The sequence below is a fragment of the Erythrolamprus reginae genome, chromosome 4, assembly GCF_031021105.1.
Source record: "Erythrolamprus reginae isolate rEryReg1 chromosome 4, rEryReg1.hap1, whole genome shotgun sequence".
Classification (NCBI taxonomy): domain Eukaryota; kingdom Metazoa; phylum Chordata; class Lepidosauria; order Squamata; family Dipsadidae; genus Erythrolamprus; species Erythrolamprus reginae.
The window spans coordinates 26,519,942-26,542,032 of NC_091953.1; the positions used below are offsets into that span (position 1 = coordinate 26,519,942).

Below are 22,091 nucleotides of genomic sequence, written 5' to 3' on the forward strand. Positions count from 1 at the left end.
TATGGAAGAGGAAGGAAGAACTAGAAGTTTTATCAAAGTGAAGCAATCAATCAAAATATTTGCAAGAATACTTAGCTTAAGTCCGAGGGAGCATGATGGCTCAGCAGCTAAAATGCTGAACTTGTCAGCTAGAGAACTAACAGCCTGGGTTCGAGACCTGAGCTTTGTGCAATAGGGTGAGCTCTCATTACTTGCCCCAGAGTTCCTCTTCGCCTAGCAGTTCTAAAACACGCAAATGCAAATAGATGGGGTGTTGGTCCAAGAATGGGTTAACTCATCTGTTGTGCTTAGAGACCGAGTTGTCAAGCTTGTAGCCATGCCCCATCGTTGCTCCCTCTAGCCAAGTTTTTGGTGAGGACGTAACTGTGGCTCAAATCTCAACAAGGTTAAGTCATAGCTCCTGGACTTCAGACCAAGTGGTTGCCAGGGTGGATTTGGACTCTTCCAGAGCTACTCAGCAAAAGGGCATACCAGATAGAACCAATGCCCCTTCTCCTGAGTGCTCCCGGGAGAGTCTAAGAATGGGACTTACCAAAACCTGCCCACGTAAGGGTGAGCCGCCTCTTGGTCGGAAGTCCTCATATCCACATGAACGTTTTGCAGGACCCTCTGTCTGAAGGATGCTTCTGCCAAAGCAAACATGTCTAACTTGTAATGTTGAATAAATGGCGAGCATGAAGCCCATGGCGCCATCCTTCAAATGTCTTCAATGGATTGCTTGCATTGCCCATGCTGCTGTAGTAGCTGCACTTCATGCAGAATGGTCAGTCACCCCTCTAGGAGCCGTAACACCTGTACTTTGCAGGCCTTAGCGATACAAACTCTCAGACAATGGCCTAGGTTGATGGAGTCACATTAGTATCCATCAATGAAGGATGGAAAGACATGAACAGTGCATTCATCTTTATAGTAGGGAATGTTCTCCTGATATAAATCTGGATGGCCCTCTTCACATCCAAGGTATGCCATTTCTTCTCCAGGGCATGAGTTGGTCCTGGGCATAAGTATGGCAAAATGATCCCGTGGGCCCTATGAAACCAGGAGTTTACCTTGGGGATGAAGGAGGGATCCATCCTGAGGACTACCCTACTCTGATGAAATCCACATAAGTCCTTTCTGACTGAAAGAGCTGCCAACTCCGATATGCGCCTAGCCAAGGTGATAGCCACAAGAAACACAAGCGCTTCGGGACAGAGGGTTGTCTATGTAGGCTTCGCACCGGTGAAAAGATTTGCAGAGATATTACCCATCGCAGTGTGAATAAGGCTGTCTCCACTCAGCTGGCCCATTGGGTCCCTCCTTGGGAAAGAAAACTTTGGCTGGGCCAAGTTCTGTCTTGTGGCCTCAGTTCCCGAATGGGGGTTGGTCTAACTTATGTTTAGTTGCCCAAATTGGTCAGGGAGCTCCATTAGCGATTGGCTCACCTTCGGAGCATTAGATCAAGTTAAGTTTCGGCAATCTCCACTTGTGGGCCAAGACTGATCCCGTGCCCAGATGGGGCTCCACAGCTGTTCTGTAGGAGAGCTCAGCCTTCCGGCTGCGACTTGAGAGGTCTGCTGAGAGGGGCGCTTGGGTGTTAGGTGTTTGCACTGAGCCTCCAGCTGGCGTTCCCTCTCTGCAATCTCAGCGGCATTCACCATAGTTTTGGAAGAAATGTAGAGGGCCTTGATGTGGATGCGTGATCTGTCCTCTACTGACTTCTCCGTGGCAGGCTTGTCTTCCTCCTTCTTCCCTAAATCTTTACACTGCCCACTGCCGGGCTCAAGACCCCAAACAGCGCTCCAATGATTAGGGGTAGCTGGGTGAATTTTAAGAGAGATTTGGGTTAGTGTCAGGGTTCCCAATAGCATCGAAATCTCAGAGTCCAAGCCAAACTATTCCTCAAAGTTCCAATTTATTAGCAGAGCCATGTTGTCACATCTGGGAGAAACCTGAATCTGAAGTCCCAGGGGTTTCTCCACCCAGCTCAAGTCCTTGTCCCCATACCTCCAAGTCCATCATGTCGGCCAATCTTTATCTGACATCTTGGCAGAAATGCCCATCTCCTTTCGTGCAGGTGTAGGAGTGCAAAGACAAAGGATGCCCTTGGCAATCTAGAAGGAATTTGTTGTGGCTATATGCAGACATCCCTCATGCAATTACCCCTCCCAACTTCCTACAGCAAGGAATACATTTTAAAATAGCATAATGTATGGCAGGTCAAAGGCCCAACTAAAATGGCTTCAGCCTGACATGATGCCCTGGGGATATATGAAGACTATACATATTTTTTCCAATTGGACACATTAATAGGATGATTAATTCAGAGTAAACATATTATTCACTCTAATCCTGAGTATATAAAATAAAATAAGCAATTGGGGACATACTTTCAACAATTTAGGAAGGGAATATGTTGCATATATTCTCTTTATCCTTGCATCGACATATGTTAAAATGATTAAAATTCACTATCATGTGAATTTAATATTCGGGGAATAGAGATAAAACCCAATGTAATGCTATGTAAGTGCATAAATAGCAAGATACCGTGTTTCCCCGAAAGTAAGACAGTGTCTTACTTTCTTTTTACCCCCAAAAGCCCCACTACGTCTTACTTTCGGGGTATGTCTTACATTGGAAAAAAATTGAAAGGGTCGCGTTCCCGAAGGCATCTCCCCAGAGTCCAGAAGGGCAGCCGCGGGACAGGAGCCTCATGAGCCCTTTTCCAAGTTCAACTTCAGGGCTCCAAGCGGCGTGCACGCGTGGAGCCGCAGACGCGTGTCGGGGAAGCGTGTGTCTGGAGGGGAGGAGCCGCTCTGCGCAGTTGGGCAGCCCCACCTGCCTGCCGGAAAGGAGGCGGGCGAAGGAGGGCGCAGCTCTGGCCGCTCGCCTTGGAGCCGGTCGGCCTTGCCGGCCGCTTGCAGCCGAGCCTCGGCAGGACTCAGTTGCTGGGATGAGCGCCTTCGCTACAAGCCGCCGCCCGCTCGGCTCGCTTCGGACCAGCGCCATCCTTCGCTTTGCCAAGCCGTGGAAGAGGCGGTGGCGCCGCAGCGAGGCGAGGGGCGCGCGGGGAGCTTGGAAGCGACGTCATCGGGCTCCCCCCCAGTAATACCCCCGTGTTTCCCCGAAAGTAAGACATATGTCTTACTTTCGGGGTACGGCTTATATTAGCCGACCCCCCTGAAACCCCCGATACGTCTTACAATCGGGGGTGTCTTACTATCGGGGAAACAGGGTAGTATATAACAACTCAGTAGTCATTAGATTAACAAATTTAGCTATATGCTCTAACATTTATACCAAAAAATGGTATGCAATCAAATTTATATGCTCTTCAATAATAATATTATTGGATAAGATCCAGGAATGGGATACATAATCCAGATCAAAGCTCAGATGTAATAAATACACACAGTCCTCACTTAACAATCCTAACTGGGACAAGGAACTCTGCCACTAAGCAAAGTAGTAATTAAGTGGGAAATAATTTGACTGTGACAGAGCTTTTCAGTCAGAAAGGGACAAGTTAATTTCACACTTAATTTCACTCCCCATCCTTTGGTATGCTCAAATACCTGCTTAATGTTTTGTATATATACTACTCAAAAAAAGGGAACACTTAAACAACACAATATAACTCCAAGAAAATCAAACTTCTGTGAAATCAAACTGTCCATTTAGGAAGCAACACTGATGGACAATCAATTTCACATGCTGTTGTGCACATTCAAATTTGTACAGAACAAAGTATTCAATGAGAATATTTCATTCATTCAGATGTAGGATGTGTTATTTGAGTGTTCCCTTTATTTTGTTTTTTTGAGCAGTATATTAAAAACAATATAATCATGCTGTAGCCCTGGACAGGAAGTCATAGTTATGCCAAACAGCTTATTCTCTTAAAATCCCTTTGTATCCAATCTCTCCACCATATGGGGGTGCAGAGCTTTTCTATATACTGTACAATCTTTCATTTGCCTGATTATTTCCCACTGCTAGCAAGGAAGGGTCAGGCAAAGAAGAGATTGCCTACAGAAATCGCTTACTTCCCCTAGCTTCACAGAGCAGAGAGAAATTGGAGAGAAAGAGATTTCAACAGAGTAAGCTGTTTGGTTTTTTCACCCATCAAAGGAATGTGACTTCACTAGCAGCAGGAAAAAATCAAGGAATAAGGGAGATTGGAGAGAAAGAGATTTCAAAAGAGCACTGTAAACACCCTGTCCAAGGCAAGAGACCTTATACCAAACCAGAGAAATGTATGAAAACCAGATATGAAGACAAAGTGGAAAATAAACAAGAGCAATATCAAAATTGTCTAGATCTGCAGATGAGGCTAAAGGACTAGAACAGATGTGTCAAACTCAAGGCCTAGAGGTCGGATTTGGCCCATAGCATGCTTAGATCTGGCCTGCGGGGCCACCCTGGAAACAGCAAAGGACTGGCCCATGGTGCCTGCGCCAGATAAAATGGAGCTCGGGCCGGCTGCCTGCAACCGTCCTGAGCTCCGTCTTCGCTGGCAGAAGGTTGCAGGAGGCCATCACAGTTGAAAACGGAGTGCACGAGGGTTACAGGCAGCACTCCCAAGCTCCGTTTTTACTGGCAGAGGGTTGCAGGAGACCATTGCAGCCTAAAACTGAACTCAGAAGCCCGTTTTCATTGGCAGAGTTTTCAGGCCACTACAGGTGCCCCTGACACAAATGATGTCAAGCTAGCCATGTCCACATCCATCCCAGCCCTCTATGGTCAAACACAGCCCCAATGCAGCCCTCAATGAAATTGAATTTGACACCCCTGGACTAGAGTAAAGAAAGAGGAGATATTACAATAATATATAAAACATAAATTCCAAATTAATAAAACCCAAATATAATGCACAGAATCCCAAAAGCCCTGCAGAAAATCTCTGTTCTCAGCTTTTTCCAGAAAGCAAGCAAATTTGCAGACAGATAAAATATCCAGAAGGAGCTTGTCAAAAATAATGCTTCTAGAAAATTTAAATAGAATTCTATTTAAGATATCCAAGACATAGATTCTGTTAACAGAATTTATCTTTTCTGTGTGTTCAATTATTAATAGCTTTTTATACAGGGTGCGTTCCAAAAGTAATGCAATTTTTTAAAAAGTAATTTATCGAACAGATTTGCACAAACACTTAAAATATTTCAAAGTACTTTCCTTGGGCCTCTACACATTTTTTCCAGTGACTCTGCCATGACCGGTACGTGCCCTGGAAGGTGACTTCGGGGACTTTTCGGAAGGTCTTCGTTATGGCTGATTGGATCTCTTCTATGGACGAAAAACGGGTTCCTTTCAGGGCTGCCTTAATCCGAGAGAACAAAAAGAAGTTTGCTGGGCCAATGTCAGGACTATTGGGGGGGAGCAGCATTGGCACCTGGTGTTTGGCCAGGAACTCGCAGACTCGTAGCGTGTTGTGGCAAGGCGTGTTATCATGACAGAGTTGCCAGGTAGCGGAGATGTTTTTTCTCATCCTGATGACTCTTTTCCGGAGTCTTTCCAGCACATCCACGTAGTAGGCAGCGTTAATTGTCTGTCCTTGAGGAACAAACTCCTTATGGACCACTCCTTTACTGTCGAAAAATACAATGAATATTGTTTTCACTTTTGATTTGCTCATTCTTGCCTTTTTGGGCTTGGGGGATTGGTAGGTGTGCCACTCAGAGCTTTGGCATTTTGTTTCTGGGTCGTATTCAGAAACCCAGGTTTCATCACCAGTGATGACGTTGTCCATATAATCAGGTTCAATTTCTATACGTTGCAAAAGTTCACTTGAAATTTCCATTCCATTTTTTTTGTGACATGGTCGGTGCACAGAGGTTTACAATAACTGACATACTGCCGCTTTTACAGCTTGGAGAGCAGTGAGACTAGTTTCGCGGCAAAGCTTAGCATCCCCCCTCACCTACTCCAAGTGCTTCGGTCCCACTCCGACCAATAGGAGCGGCGCGGGAAATTCAATTGCATTACTTTTGGAACCCTGTATATCTTCTCAAATTCATTTTCAAAAACTGAAAACTTTCAGAAAGACAAATATTTTAAAAACAATATATACTGCAGAAAAGAAGTACTTTCCTTTCTACAATAGCATAACACACTTACTTTGGACAATATTACCTTAGGAATGAAATATGACTTTAGATTGAGAAGTGAAAGGAAAAGGAAACATTGCTTCAAAACAAACTTTCTAAATCTAAGGCTTTCAAAGACATCCTTTAGTAATCTTTATTTTGTTATTTCATACTTTTTTAAAAAAGGAAATAAAAGGCAAAAAATATTTGTCAACGAAATCTTAGCTAATTCTTGCATATATTGGGATGGATTATAAAAACATTCATGACCTGTATGGAGCATGTTCAAATAGATAGGGTAAGAAAATGGAAGGAAGATAGTATGGCAATAGGTTTATGGAAAAAAAGAGACAGAAGTCATAAGTCCATTAAACAAAGTTAGGGCAAGTTTAAATCTTACCAAAAGGAAGAAATATCAATCTTATTTTAGACATTACTTATTTTGTAATTCTTAGTAATTAGTTCAGGTTGTATTTATTTTACATTTAAAGAAAAAAGGGTTTTTTGTCTCCAATTAGTAATGTTAATTTTTTATTAGTTTTTGAAAAAGTGTTTTAAGTAAATGGAAATTTGGAAAATATTACATTTTTACAGATACTTGATACATAAAAATACATTACAATCATGCTAATCCATAAGCAAACAGTCTTTGATTACTTATTTAAATTAAATATGTTGTTCAAATATAGTAAGCAAGTTACAAGCAACAATGGCTTAGCTTATTTTTATTCAATTAAACAAATTGAATGGATGTTTGGCTAGTCGTATCAAACAGGTATCATTCAAAACAATCACACCCTGCTGCGTTTTGGCTAATTAAGTTTTATGGCTTAGTTTAACTTGAACAAAGATTCAAAATGTTTTTATATAACTTCATACATTTAGTATATAATTATATCATGCTTGAAGATTTAATTTAAAAGGCTTGGTTGTTTTAAACATTTAAAACTGTGAATTAGTCACAACATGTAAGACTGAATTATTATCTATCAAAGTTTACTTAGCTAGATTAATCAGTTTCCTTAGTTAAATAGAGATTTAATACCATTAATTCAGAAATGCAATTTTTCCATGAAGTAGCCTGCAGTGCTTAGCCGCTCTGGCCTTTTTATGGATTTGACAAGCAGAATCACAAGACCAAGAGGGGTTCCCTCCAACTCCAAAACTTGTAGCAAGCAGATCAGTTCCATGTTTCCAATTTAGTCCCTATATAGAAAATACTGCCCAAACTATTATTTATCATAATAAACAAGAGAACACACAAGCTAAGAAAGCATAAATGACTTTTTCTTATACAGTATTGTGAAAATGGGAAAACCTTCTCTCCAACCTCATATTTAAGGCAGTAATAAAGGCTGCTCTTATAAAATGCTCTCTCTTTAGTAGTTTAGAAGTCATAGCAATCTCATTAAGAAAACTCTTCCTCTTGCATAGTTTTATAGATCATTTTGAAGGAGTAAATTATTAACATTTATGTCATATATAATTTAAATCAACAATGTTAATGCCATGAGTATTTTTAATTCATGTATTCCATAAACCTTTAGTATTTTTCTAAATTCTTTGGTGAAAAAAACATAATAGACTAAAAACAAGGGGGGGAAAATACACCTCCCCAAATCCTAGATTTTTCTTGTGTTGTCTTCTACTCATGAAACTAATACTATCTAGAAAATCACATTTAATATACTGTAATGCTAGACAAGATGACTCATTTAGTCATCTTTTCAGAGATATTTCCTTATCAGATCTCTCAATGCTTTCAATAACGGCATTGGGAACATTGTGAACTGCCGTCACTAGAACTGTGCTTAAAAAATTTGTGGAGATATTTAGAGGTGTGTCTCAGGGGTGGGTTCTAATTTACCTCGCTGCCAATTTGCTTCCTCCTGTGCTGCGCAGCCATGGCACCTGGCCATGCACATGCCCAGTGCCAAAAAATTCCAAAAAAAGACGGGTGTAAACAAGATGGTGACACATGCGCAGTGCCAGAGTTTTAATGGTACATAGAATGCCATCTTTTTCTTCTACATAGAAGGAAAAAAACTCAGAAAAAATTCCTCCTTTCCCACTCCCCAAATCCCCCCCATCCCCCAAAATAAGATGGCGGCATCCACGGACTGGCACTGGCAGAATCGGTTCTGTGACATCATTGTGACATCACCAGCAGATTGCGACACGTTCTGGCAAACCATGAGGAACCCACCTCTGGTGTGTCTGCCTTAAGAGTATACCATGTTGAATTATACAGCATAGACACAATAAGTGTTTTATGACACTTTGTATTATGTCATAAATGCCTTTATAATAATATTTATATCAAAAGATAGTGGTTTTTTTAATTTGTCAAATTTCAATTTCACAGGACTCCTAGTCCCTGATTTTGGATTCATTCTATAAATTATCCCCTTGGGTTCAAAACATTTTGCATTACAACACACCTTTTCACCCAGTTAAAGGTTACACACAAACAGCAGAATTTTAATGGTATACAGCAGTGATGGCGAACCTATGGCACAGGTGCTACAGGTGGCATGCGAAGCCATATCTGCTGGCATGTGAGCCATTGCCTTAGCTCAGCTCCAACATGAATGCATGTGCCAGCCAGCTGATTTTTTGCTCACACCGGGGCTCTGGAAGGGTGTTTTTGGCTTCCAGAGAGCCTCCAGGTGGGATGGGGGAGGCCATTTTTACTCTCCCCCATCTCTAGGGAAGACTTTGGAACCTGGGGAGGATGAAACATGAGCCTATTGGGCCCACCAGAAGTTGGGAAACACATTTCTGGCCTCCAGAGAGCCTCCAGGGGGCGGGGGGAGCTGTTTTCATCCTTCCAAGGCATTGAATTATGGGTGTGGGCACTCATGCATGCATGATAGCACTCACCCACACTTTTTTTGCACCTGAGGAAAAAAAGGTTCACCCTCATTGGTATATAGAATGCCATATTTAGCAACTGTAGATTAACATCAATCTTTTCAATGAACAATCTTTTCAACTGGTACCTAAATTGAATTCACTATACATCATGACCACAGTAATTTCTACCTCATTGACTTACCAAAATAATAATAATAATAGTAATAGTAGTAGTAATAATAATAATAATAATAATAATAATAATAATAATAATAATAATATATTAGAATTGTATGCCGCCCCTCTTCGAAGACCATATTTATTTGGGGCATCACATGAATCTGAATATTTAAGAAAAAAATTCTTTGATATATTTAATAAGTACCTATCAAATTGTACTTTTATGAAAAAATACGCTACTTCTGGAATAAAACAAGTCCGTGTAAAATATTATTTTTAAGAGAACTACTCTCTGGAATCTCTCTGGATACTACCCAGAACTTAAAATGCAAGGAGGATTGTGCCATTGATTATTGTCAGTTAATATTCTAATTCAATATTGAAAATTAACAATTTAACTAGTTCTTTAAGATCTACTCCTTCTATACTTACTATAATAAAGTAGCTTATACTATTTCAATAACGTGAATAAAAAGTCACATTGGAATGATAAAATGATGATACCCAGCTTTTCATCCCCTCCCCTGAATGTACTCCCGTTATTTCCACTGATTGTAAGAATCCTTTCAGGTTCAATTCAAGATCCCAGAAATGATCTATAAAGCGGTGAAATCCAATTATTTTTACTACCGGTTCTGTGGGTGTGGCTTGATGGATGTGGTGTGGCTTGGTGTGCATGGCTTGGTGTGTGTGGCAGGGGAAGCATACCACAAAACTTCCATTCCCACCCCACTCCAGAGGAAAGATACTGCAAAATCCCCATTCCCTCCTCACTCCTGGGGGAAGGATATTGCAAAATCCCCATTGCCACCCCACTCTGGGGCCAGCCAGAGGTGGTATTTGACGGTTCTCCCAACTATTCAAAATTTTCACCACTGGTTCTTCAGAACCTGTCAGAACCTGCTGGACTTCATTCCTGATGGTATGGGACCAGGTAAGCTGAGGGACTGTTTCCCTCCCACCATTACATCTTCCCATCTCATCAGGTGTAGCAGAAAACACATGTTAAAGATCCCACCCTCCAAAGAATGTCACCTGTAGGGATCCAGAAAGAGAACTTTCCCTACAGTGTGGCCATTAAAGTATTATTTCCTTCCAAATTTAGACTGACCCTGGTGCCCTTTAGGAAGGTCCCGAAGACATGGCTTTGCCAATGAGCTCTACTCTAGAGGCAGAAGAGTTTTTATTATGAAAATATTGAATGTGATGTAGTTATGAGCTTTGCTGCTGATTATGCTTAGTTTTTGTTATAGTATGGTTTAGTAATGGATTTATGTCTATATATTTAAATTTAGTTGTTTTTAACTGTGAACCACGCACCTAGAGTTAATCAAGTAAATCAAATCAATAAGGGTTCTATTACGCTATATTTTAACACAGTACTATATTTACTCAAAAATATGGATATATTCACCCATCTCATTATGCTAAATCTATGTCTTACATTTTCTATTTTCCTCCAAAATTAATCTTAATACCGGGAAGCAGGGAGGGAGAGGGATGACACAAGAAGTAAGGTTGTGTTTTTTGTCAACTACTAAGCTATATATTCCTGTCTCACAACAATGTAACTCTTCTCAGACAGAGTAGAACTTGTTTTACAACATTTTTCCCTCCCCTCTCCTTGACCTTATTTTTTTTAACTTGCATTCCTAGTGAGCTGCAAAGGTACACGTGCAGTCGCCAAATGTCTTTTAAAAATATAACTTGGAACAGCAGCAACACATCATTTCAGTAATGGCAATATTCACATGTTTACATATAAAATACATAGAATCCTTCAAGCATCATTTTTCTTGTTAGTGTTCTACAATGTACTAAACTGTAGCACTTCATTTTGTTCTAACACAGCAGACATGATATTGTATTCATCGGCGTGACATATTACTGTATATAATAATTCTTAGAGTGCCAATACCATAGTGATTGGATGGTGTAAACATTAACTTTAAAAAATTCTACCATGGCATATGTCCTACCCCACCAATAAACGACCAAGTAACATAATACATGAAAAAGATTGTCATTCAACACCATCAACTAGGTATCATGCCTCAAAGGCCTACTTACAAAAGAATGTTTAAGGGCTTCTTTGAGTGCCAAGAGAAAAGAGGCCAAGCATATTTTTGGAGGCAACAAAATGTCCAGGCAGTAATGTCCTCTGGCTTAAGTGTGCCTTACTTCTTGCTGGGATGGAACTTTGAGTAAGTCATCTGCAGGTGACTAGATAGGATGAATGAATTCATCCTGAACAAATCAGGTCTTAATGTAGGCTCAGACCATGCCAGTTAATGTCTCAAAGGTGGTTTTGCATTTCATTTTCAACTAAAGCTTCATAAGTGAAAACCAGCAGTAATTTGTACCAGAAACTGACTGATGACAGCAACCCTAAAACTGGGATTATTCTACATAGAGGGTGTTGTCTGCTAGTTACTCTGTACCAATTCTAGTTTCTGGGTCATCTTCAAAGATAACCCTATATGGAAAGGTTCTTTGTCACAAAGAAGAGGGAGGCAAGCTATTCTCCAAAGCACCTGAAGGCAGGACAAGAAGCAATGGGTGGAAACTAATCAAGCAGAGAAACAACCTAGAACTAAAAAGACATTTTCTGACAGTCAGAACAATTAATCAGTGGAACAACTTACCTCCAGAAGTTGTGAATAATCCAACCCTGGAAGTTTTTGAGATTGGACAACCCTCTGTCTGAAATGGTATAGGGTTTCCAGCTTGAGAAGGGTGTTGGACTAGAAGACCTCCAAGGTCCCTTCCAACTCTTATCTTCTCTTACACACTGCACAACAATCAAGTGCAGTGATCAATCAATATCTCCGGGACAGTCTTCTGCCGCACGAATCCCAGAGACCGGTTAGGTCCCACAGAGTTGGCCTTCTCCGGGTCCCGTCAACTAAACAATGTCGTTAGGCGGGACCCAGAGGAAGTGCCTTCTCTGTGGCGGCCCCGACCCTCTGGAACCAGCTCCCCCCCGGATATCAGGGTTGCCCCCATCCTCCTTTCCTTTCGTAAACTCCTTAAAACCCACCTCTGTCGTCAGGCACGGGGGAATTGAGATATTCCCTTCACCCTAAGCTTATAAAATTTATGCATGGTATGTCTGTTTGTATGATTGGTCTCTTAAATTGGGGTTTTTAAAATTACTTTTTATATTAGATTTGTTATATTTGTCTTTTTTACTGCTGTTAGCCGCCCCGAGTCTGCGGAGAGGGGCGGCATACAAATCAAATCAAATCAAATCAAATCAAATCAATCAATAAATAATAAAGTGGTAATGCAGGCAAAATCATTGTTGCCATGACCTCCAGATTCAGATACAACTGTATCTACATATCAACCAAAGCTAGGCAATCCTCGCACCCACCAACCCATTATGGCTTCCACTTACTGTTCAGAGAGAAATCACAATGTCAAGATGCACCACTGGCACAGGCCTGCTGGTTTGGTGAGCATGACAGCCCCTACAGCAGCAGTCCCCAATCTTTGCAGTTTGGCAAGAGAGAGGAGCTGGGCTGTGCAAGTAATGGACTGGTGTGCATACACCACACAGCTCAACTTGCCCTAGCGGCAGGCCAGCACGCATGTGTGTGCAACTCCATTTGCACAAGTCAAACTGTGCATACCTGTATGCCTCCCGAGTCCCAGCTGATCGGCTAGCTGCTAGGTCATCTTTTTTCCCCCTGCACAGGAGAATGGAGCTGGAAAGCAGGTTAATGGGGATTTTGCAGTATCCTTCCTGCAGGAGTGGATACTACTGGTTCTATGGGTGTGGTATGGAGACTTTGCCGTACCCTTCCCCTGCCACGCCCACCAAGCCATGCCCACCATACCACACCCATAGAACCAGTAGTAAACATTTTTGAATCCCACCACTGCTTCTGACGTAAGCCTAATACCAAAACTGATGTTTCTAGGAAACCAATATGAACAGCAACTTTGTTTTCCTTCGATTTAATCAGAGCTCAGCTTGTTTTTCCCAACTTTTAAAAATCAGGCATAACTATGCCTTTGCAAAGTTAGAAAGAATTTCAGTATAGCTACTACCAAAAAGCTAGAAGAATTTAAATGCAAAGCAACCAAACCATAGAAGGCTCTAATTTGTTGGAAATCCAAGATATCCTGAATTGTTTGCTGTCAATTGTTTTATACAGGTATGTCTTATTGAAATTACTTGCAGAAATCACATTTTCAATGTGAATTCAGCAGAGTTTAGAAGTCACAATGGTATTTAATAGCTTCATTATTAGCCCATCAGAAAGGAACTAGCAAAGATGGAACGGAGTTATATTTTTTCCCCCTGATGGACCCAAAAGAACACAAACATGTCTATTTAAAGATTCTGTTCATGCATCGGTATATTTGACATCATTTGCTAAATCATTAGCAGAACATCTCTCAATAGCACACTGTTAATAGAAACTCCCAGTAGCTGACGCAAATTCTCAAAGAGCCCAAGGCAATATCTGATTATGTCACTGTTGATACTTTATTCTTCTTCCAATACCAACTGGCAGTGTTGAAATTAAGGTCTGCATAGAATAAATCAGTATCATAAGCATTACTGTCTTTTTAAAAAGACAATCTTTTAATTCACTTATATTGCCAAATATTTTTTTTTAATCAAGGTATTTCTGCTTATGAAACAGCAGCAGTTCTGCAACTACAGTGGCTTAATCACATTTTGACAGCAGCATATTTGTACATTTAGGGGCTGACCAACAAAAACAGGAACAGAAACATATATCTGACAGTTTACAGCAATAGCAATTATGACAGAGATGGAAAAATTAAGACTCGGGTCTCGAAAGAATGTGGTACAAATGGTCAGAAGGATATTTTCTTCACTGGGGCAACTATTTAAATTGATAAACAAGAAATTCACATATCAGTTGACAGAATGTAGTGTCATAAAGATGACCCTAGATAAAGTACTAAAGTAAATATCTCACAGGTCAAATTCATCTCCTGTGACTTTCTGTGGCATTCAGCTGGTCCAGAGTGCATATGTATAGGCAAAGATGGGCATGCCTCAATATGCCCATGTAACACTTATTTCACAAGCTGCACTAATTGCCAGTTTGTGTCTGCGTACAATTCAAGGTGTTGGCCACTACCTCTACAAGTCCTAGTTATTTGAGAGACCACCTCTCTTCCATAGTATCAACCCAACTGGTTCAGGCAGGGTTAGTGTACTCCAGGTTCCATTGATTAAGCAATTCCACCTACCTGTGCCCTGTGCCTTATCTCTAATAGTACCTGCCCTGTGGATTGACGTTACTCCTGAATTCTGAACAGCTTCCACCCAACTTGGATTTCAAAGGGCCTTAAAGACTTTTTCAATCCTCTGGAGAGAATGATTGATGTCTCTTTCTTCCTTTTTTGTCCTCTCTGCCATTTTGTTCCTGTCTTATGCTTTAGGTATTGTTCTGTTTATTAAATGTTTTAACAATTGTAAAAAGCCCAGAAATTCTGGGAGTTGGGCTGCATATAAATTTAATATACAGTATTGCCATCTATACTACTATTATAGTGTTGTGATTATTACAAAAATTGTTTGCTATTGTCTCTTCAAAGTTATTTTTTCAACTTCTCACCTAGCCTATAGCTGTAGGATGAAGTCTTATTCAGCCATGCTGTTTTTCTCTATCCTAGAGGTTTTAACTATAGGCTTAAAAGGAGTCAAAAATATTAATAACATATTCTAGGTAACAGATACTTCCAATCTAAAACAAGCATATCTTTGATCATAACAAAACATGTTGTGAAATTAAATGATTTTTTGTTTGAATTCATAGTTTCTTAACTTTCAGATACATTTCCTTGCACTTTAGCTATATTCAGAATATAATGAGTTACAAAAATAATTCAAAATTTATGAGGAAATAGAATAGAATAACAGAGTTGGAAGGGACCTTGAAGATCTTCTAGTCCAATTCCTGGCTTAGGCAGAAAACCCTACACCACTTCAGACAAATGGTTATCCAACATCTTCTTAAAAACTTCCAGTAATGGAACATTCACAACTTCTGGAGGCAAGCTGTTCCATGGATTAATTGTTCTAACTGTCAGAAAATTTCTCCTTAGTTCTAAGTTGCTTCTCTCCTTGTTTAGTTTCCATTGTTCTTGTTCTACCATCAAGTGCTTTGGAGAATAGTTTGACTCCCTCTTCTTTGTGGCAACCCCTGAGATATTGGAACACTGCTTTCATGTCTCCCCTGGTGCTTCTTTTCATTAAACTAGCCATGTCCAGTTCCTGCAAATGTTCTTCATATGTTTTAGCCTTCAGTGCCCTAATCATCTTTGTTGCTCTTCTCTGCACTCTTTTTAGAGTCTCAGCATCCTTTTTGTACTGTGGTGACCAAAACTGAATGCAGTATTCCGAGTGTGGCCTTACCAAGGCCTTATAAAGTGGTATTAACACTTCACGTGATCTTGATTCTATGCCTCTGTTAATGTAGCCTTGAACTGTGTTGGCTTCTTTGGCAGCTATTGCACACTGCTGGCTCATATTTAAATGGTTGTCCACTAGGATTTCACGGTCCCTCACAGTTACTACTGTTGAGCAAGGTACCAAGATCATACTTTTAAAATTAATTTCACCTTGAATTGGTAAACAGCGAAGCATATTAAAACAGTAAACAGCGAAGCATATTAAAACTTTAAGTACTATTTAACTGCACATAATTGCTTTAGCATCACTTCAAATAATCCAATTAATTATTTCAATTTATAGGGCCACCCATCTCAAATACATGTTTTATAACAATTAAAAATTATATAAAAGAGCAGAAAGCAATATTGTAGATAAAATATAGCAGAATGAACAGCCAAGATATAAGACATCAAGAGCAATCATTTAACACTCTAAAAACTTCACCACACATCTACAGAATCATATCTTATGAAAAGCCTGCAGCATCAGATCTAACCTAATATCTGGAGAGACAATATTTCAAAGGAGTGTGCCAGGGCAGAAAAGACTCTCATCTTGGGCTCCACTGGGTGATATTTCCTGATCAGTGTGCCTCTTTTGTCAAACCAAGTGGGACAGGTATAATCAGAGATCAGGTCCCTCAAATAGATCAATCCCATGCATACATTCGTTCTGCCACAATAGCAATTACCAAGAAAAGACCATGGAATGAATCTATTTAGTCACCCAAAATGAAATTCAAATTAGGAAAGACCTGATTTTACTTAAGTTTGTATTACTTAATATATTTTTATTTCCTTAATTAAACAATATCAAAAGACTAATTCATGTGAAAAATAGCAAAAATAGTTTGGATTGCTAAAATGCATTTCAAGCTGATCCATAAGTGGAGTAGTAACTGTTACAAATATTTCATATGAGTGTCTCTTAACTAAAAAAACCCTTTCTTCATTGTTTCCTCTCCAGTAATGATTCTGTAAAGTTAAGGTATGTGATATGAAGTAAATCTAGACATATCTAGTCTAACATACAATTTCTGTTTATTTTTAAATATTTATAATCTAGAGATTGTAAATTCCATGCTCGTGGATTTCATTCATTAGACAATATGAGAAAAATTATAATATACCATATATCTATATAGCAACTGATCATGTTCTCATTCAGTTATAAAGATGCCAGCATTTCTATTCAAACAATGCCTAAATGTTGCAGTAGTGGTTTTACAGAGAATATGGGATCAACAAAGAGAAATAAAAGAATATTTTATTCTACTGTATTACAAATCTCAATTTTAAACACCACTAAATTAAAACATGTTCTTTAGTTCCACATATTTTAAATTTTAAGAAAACTATTATTTTTTCATGGAATGTTGACAATATTATTTTAGTGTTTGGAAATATACCTGGGCAAAGAAAATGGCACATAGTAAAGGTCTCTTAACATAAAACTGAAACAATCCAACAGACTTAATAGGCCTTAGGTCTTTAACAATTTTCATTCATCAGCTATACACAAGTTTGGCATGTCTGGAATGTGTAGAAAACATGATTATATTAATCAGGAAACAATGGAGAACAATTTCGTTAATACCTTTAACTAAAATATTTAGCAAATATATTATGCAGTTGAACTACAGTATTCATGTATTTTCAGACACATGAAAGCATCAAACTTTCAACATAATGAAGGTATTTTAAACATATTAATGCAAAATCAATTACTGTAGTTTCATAATAGAGAAATAATTTATTTACAGGTGGTCCATGTTCAATGATTGTTCAGTATTATTGCAACTTACAATTCCATTGAACAAGTGATAGTTACAACAGGTTCCTTGGAATTTTGGCTATTATAGTGTCTGCATGTTCACAATCTGGATATTTGGTTCATGATTACAACATCACAGGAACCATGGTCACATGATCGTAATTTCAGTCTTTCCGTGCTGGCTTCCCATAGCCAACAGCAAAGCTGGCAGGAAATCAGAAGTGGCAAAGTTTTTGTGAGGACCTTGCATAATGATAGCAATCAGGAATGCCAAAACTATCATCAGAAAACAATGCACATGATGTCACACTTTACTACCACATAGCTCTGGTCCCAATTGCTGAGGACTACCTATAATCACCCCATCCCTATTTAATGCACTATAGGGTATAAATATATACTTTATAAATATAAATACAAAATTTAAAAAAACCTACTGCATCTGAAGAAATTTAGATAAATATAACAAAATAATGTACTTTTAAGTGCTTCATGTGATGTATCAATTTGTTATCATTTACATAATAGTATTGTTAAATATTAAATGACTGGAAATGCTTTACTTGTGTATTTAATTGACATTTAACAGTAGTGGTACCCTCTCCTCTATTTTGTTAATACAAAATGTTATTCTAATTAAGAAAGCAGGTAGGTATAATCAGCTGCTTTTTTAAAAACACACACACATAACAAATAAGATGGTTGGACTCCTAGTTTTAACAGCTCTCTAAGTTCTAAGTTCTTCAATATTTTCCAGTTCTGTGATATCATGGTTATTATATGTTGGCATTAACATACCACACTTTACCCCAATGCTCCTAACAAGATCAGTATTAAAGTCTCATATACGAACTGGTAAATTAAAAAGAACAACTGCTGTTTTGTATTCTGTAAGCCAACTTTCTTAATGTAAGAAAAACAGTAAAATTTTATAGAACAATTTCATGTACAGAACAGCTGATTTTGGCTGGCTTATACCCAATATAAAACATGTGTTTTTGGTTCTGGATATGAAATGAAACAGGGTCATTTTGTTCCAAATACAGAGTAAAGTGCTGTTTGTTCCAGACTAAAAAATTTCAGTGGAAGAAATGTAGAGGAAAATGCCAAAGCTGAAGATTTTATTAAGTAATGGCAACTGAAAGAGGGTAGGAGTGGAAAAGATACCAGAAAGGATAAGAGTGAGCAGGCAGGCCTATGGGAAGGGAGACCATTTGGAAGTGGGTGCATAGGCCATATGGAGAAAATAAGAGAGGCACAAGGTATCCTTGTTTCTGCAGGAGGGGAGAAAGGAACAAATGGACACCAGCTTTGCCCTATCTACCCTACAAAAATCACTCTGGGATTGCTTTAGGTCTGGTTTCAGCTAAAGCACAAAACAAAAACATTCAAAGTTGTTTCTGCCAACAGCAACCAACCCATAATGGTTCATCAAAACATCCAGAATATGAGAGTTGTGCTTTAGGTTTGAAACAAAACACATTTTACATTCTATGCACACTCCTAAAACATTATATAGAAGGATATGATTTAATTATCCATCTTATTAAATGATGCTTTTCATACAATAATTGACATCCATTCAGAATTAAATTCCAACAAAATACAATGTCAAAAATACCAAATGGATAACATTGAGAGTTTACTGCTGTATATTTTATTATCTGAACAGAGGGGGTATTTTTCAAAACCATCACATGCTTTCAAGCATTTGTCAGAAAAAATGTATATTACAATGAAAGACAAGATGCCACAGTGTTGCAAAGAAAATCAAATAAAAACAATTCAAAGTTGAAATTAACATGATTTTCTGTCCTTTTTCCTCTAATACCTTTGCTCAGCTACTTTTAAGCAAACGTTTGAAGCTGTGGTACAACCTTTATTAAAGTAGTAACTTGGTCACAAATTATTGTTTTCCTGCTATGGAAAGCCAAAAATAATCTCCTACCAAGCATGAACTGAAGTTTTAAAAGCTGAGATTTGTATGCCTATATATAGCACATACAGAATACTAATGCCCCAAAGCAATTATCATTTATTTTTTTAACAGAATCACATAAGTAGTAAAAAACCATTACTGTATGTTTTAAATATGAAAACCAAAATAATTTCTTTAGTGCCAAAAAGGAATTGAGTTAATTATATGCCAAAGTTTAAAAATAATTCAGATTCAGACACGTTTATTCATACATATACCTGTAGGTGGTACTCTCTAAAGTACAGTATATAATTTTGCTTCCTTTTGTCCATACTTTAAAATATACCCAGATTACTAATCAGCACTTTATTAGTATAACATCTAATACTGCTTCAAAAAGACATGGCTCAAGAGAAGAGTTGCTAGAATGTTTTGTTGCAACCAATATACTGTATTAAATTATAGCCTCCTATACCATTTTAGGTTATTAAATACTGTAACTGTATTCAAAGAATAAAATTATAATAGGAAAAAAGATACCAGAATGTTGATTAAATAAAATAAGCTAATGAAAATATAATTTTGTTTTATGTATACTTGTGCTCAAGTTAAATCTCAAAAGTTTATAAAAAGGGAAATAAGAAAAGAAAGCAGAAGATTAATTCTACTATACTGAAAGTAGGATGCTTCTTCCTTTCAGATCTGTTGGAAAAAAACCAGTGTAGTACAGTACAGAACTGGAGAGATCCAGATTCAAATTCACCCTCATCAAAGGAAATTGGGTAACTTTGAGCCAATTATTCATTCACCACTCCACCTATATCGCAGGATCATTTATCTGTTGTAATAATAAATGAAAATAAAACGAAGGGAAACCCCTGTGTAAGCTATCCTGAAGTCTTGGAGTTCAGAATAGAGGAGTTTCCCTTGGTTTTATTTTCATTTATTATTACAACAAATATGAAAATAAAATGAAGGAAAACCCCATGTAATTTGCTTGTTGTAATAATAAATGAAAATAAAACCAGGGGTAAATACCAGTTGGATTCTAAAAAAAAAAAAGCTTATACAATATTATAACAATCTGGCTTTCGATATACAAAACCACTTCTTATTGCAACACAAATCTGGAAATCAGTTCTTGGCATTTCTGGAAATAAAGTCAAATCCCAAACTTACCATATCTGATGGTACACTGCTAGACATCTTGATAAAAGTACGTGGTCGGTTTCAAGAAACCAAAGGTGGAGGAAATGTCAAAGCCAGCCAAAGCAACACAGGTAACAGTAAAAAAAAAGATCTTCCCAGCTAACCAATCCTTGGTTCGTTCCTGGTTAAGTTGTGCGCGTTTGCTTCCTTCGGTTTTTTTTTTAAAATCACCTGACCCCCCCGCAGCAAGGAAACTGACCAAAAGAAATCCAATCGGTATTTTAAAAATTAAAAAATAAAATAAAAGGCTGGATCAGAGAGGAAAACTCCGGGCCGGAGACTTGTCAACAAGCAGCCCTGGGATCACCAGTTGTGCCAGATCGACCAGGCGAAAACACACCACGACGACGGCGACAACAACATGGATTTTGTGTAGGAGCGCTTTTTTTTTTTCCTCCTCTCTTCCTCCTCTCCAGCCCAGGCCAATAATGAATGACGGAGATGATTCAGAGGGATAGTTCTGTATTCGAGTCACCTTCTCATTAAAGGGGAAAAAAAAGCGACAGGCACTCAACGGAGGTAAATAAAAGCAGCGACCGTCCTCTTTCCCTGAGGCCAAAGTTTTGTGGGGTGTTGGGTTTTTTTTGGGGGGGGGGGCTTGATGTCGCACGAGCAAAAGTGTGTGTGTGAGGGGATTCCTCTTCCTCGGAAAGGCTTGTTAAAAGAATGACGTCTTTAAAAAAAACAACAAGCCGGGAGTCGAAGGGGACAAAGAAATTTTACGCTCCCCCCTCAAACTGCAGCCGCAGCAGCTCAAGGGGGGATTTAAACCGCAGTTGCCTCTCGCAGCAGGAGAAGCAGCAGCAGCCCTGGCCGCCCGCCTTCGCCTCAGGTCTCGGCTTTCATCGCCCCCGCCGGTTCGTTTCTCCACAGTCCCTCCTCCGCCTCCTCTTCCTACGCCGGGGTCTCCCTCAGCAGCCGACGGTTAACGGAAACACCCCCTCCCCCCCGCAGCAGAGGCGGAGGAGCGGCTCCTCCAGCCAGAACGAAGAAAGAAGGTGACGGGATACGGCTTTTTCTCCGGCTCGCTTCTTTGCTCCCCGGTACCCTTCAGCGCCTGCCGCCGCCGCTAGTCCCGCAGCCGCCTCTCGTCATCTTCCCTTCCAGCCAACATGGCGTCTGCGCCGAGCGGAGAAAAGGGGACACAGCAGGGGAAAGACGGACCCGACGCCCCCATCCCCCCCTCACACATACACACACACACGCTCCGCTTTTGGCTCCGCCTCCTCCCAGAACGCTTATTCGGTGAGCGCGTCGGAGTCGCGGCCCCGCCCACTCATTATGGACGCGAACGGATACAACGCCCCGCCCCCTCACCCCCCCGCGCGCGGGGCATCCTGGGAAGTGTAGTTCTTAAGGAAGCTTTTCACCGTGATTCAACTTTGGCTTTTGGCCGCTTGTTTTGCTGCGGTGGCGGCGGCAGCTCCGCCTTCGGCTTTAAAAGCTTGGAAATTCCCTCCTTAGAAGAGTCAAGAGTGCAATATCTGATTAGGGTGGGAGATTCGTTCTGACTGGTTTCAGTCATAGGACCAAACCACATTTCCTTTCTCTGCTAGCCGGAATCTGACACATACAAACCGAAGAAACAAACAAAAAACCCCGAGATTTAGACAGATTAACAAGAGACCATGTAGGAGGTCAT

At 39.6% G+C, this 22,091-nt stretch overlaps 1 protein-coding gene across 1 annotated transcript in view; it reads right to left on the reverse strand.

Moving 5' to 3' along the window:
• UBL3 (ubiquitin like 3) overlaps positions 1–21,778 on the reverse strand; it is a 47,381-nt gene extending 25,603 nt beyond the window's left edge. Inside the window, exon 1 of the mRNA XM_070749848.1 lies at positions 20,420–21,778. Coding sequence (XP_070605949.1) covers positions 20,420–20,446 — 27 coding nt within the window. The 5' untranslated portion in view covers positions 20,447–21,778. The remainder of the gene's footprint in view (positions 1–20,419) is intronic.
• Positions 21,779–22,091: the final 313 nt, after the last annotated feature.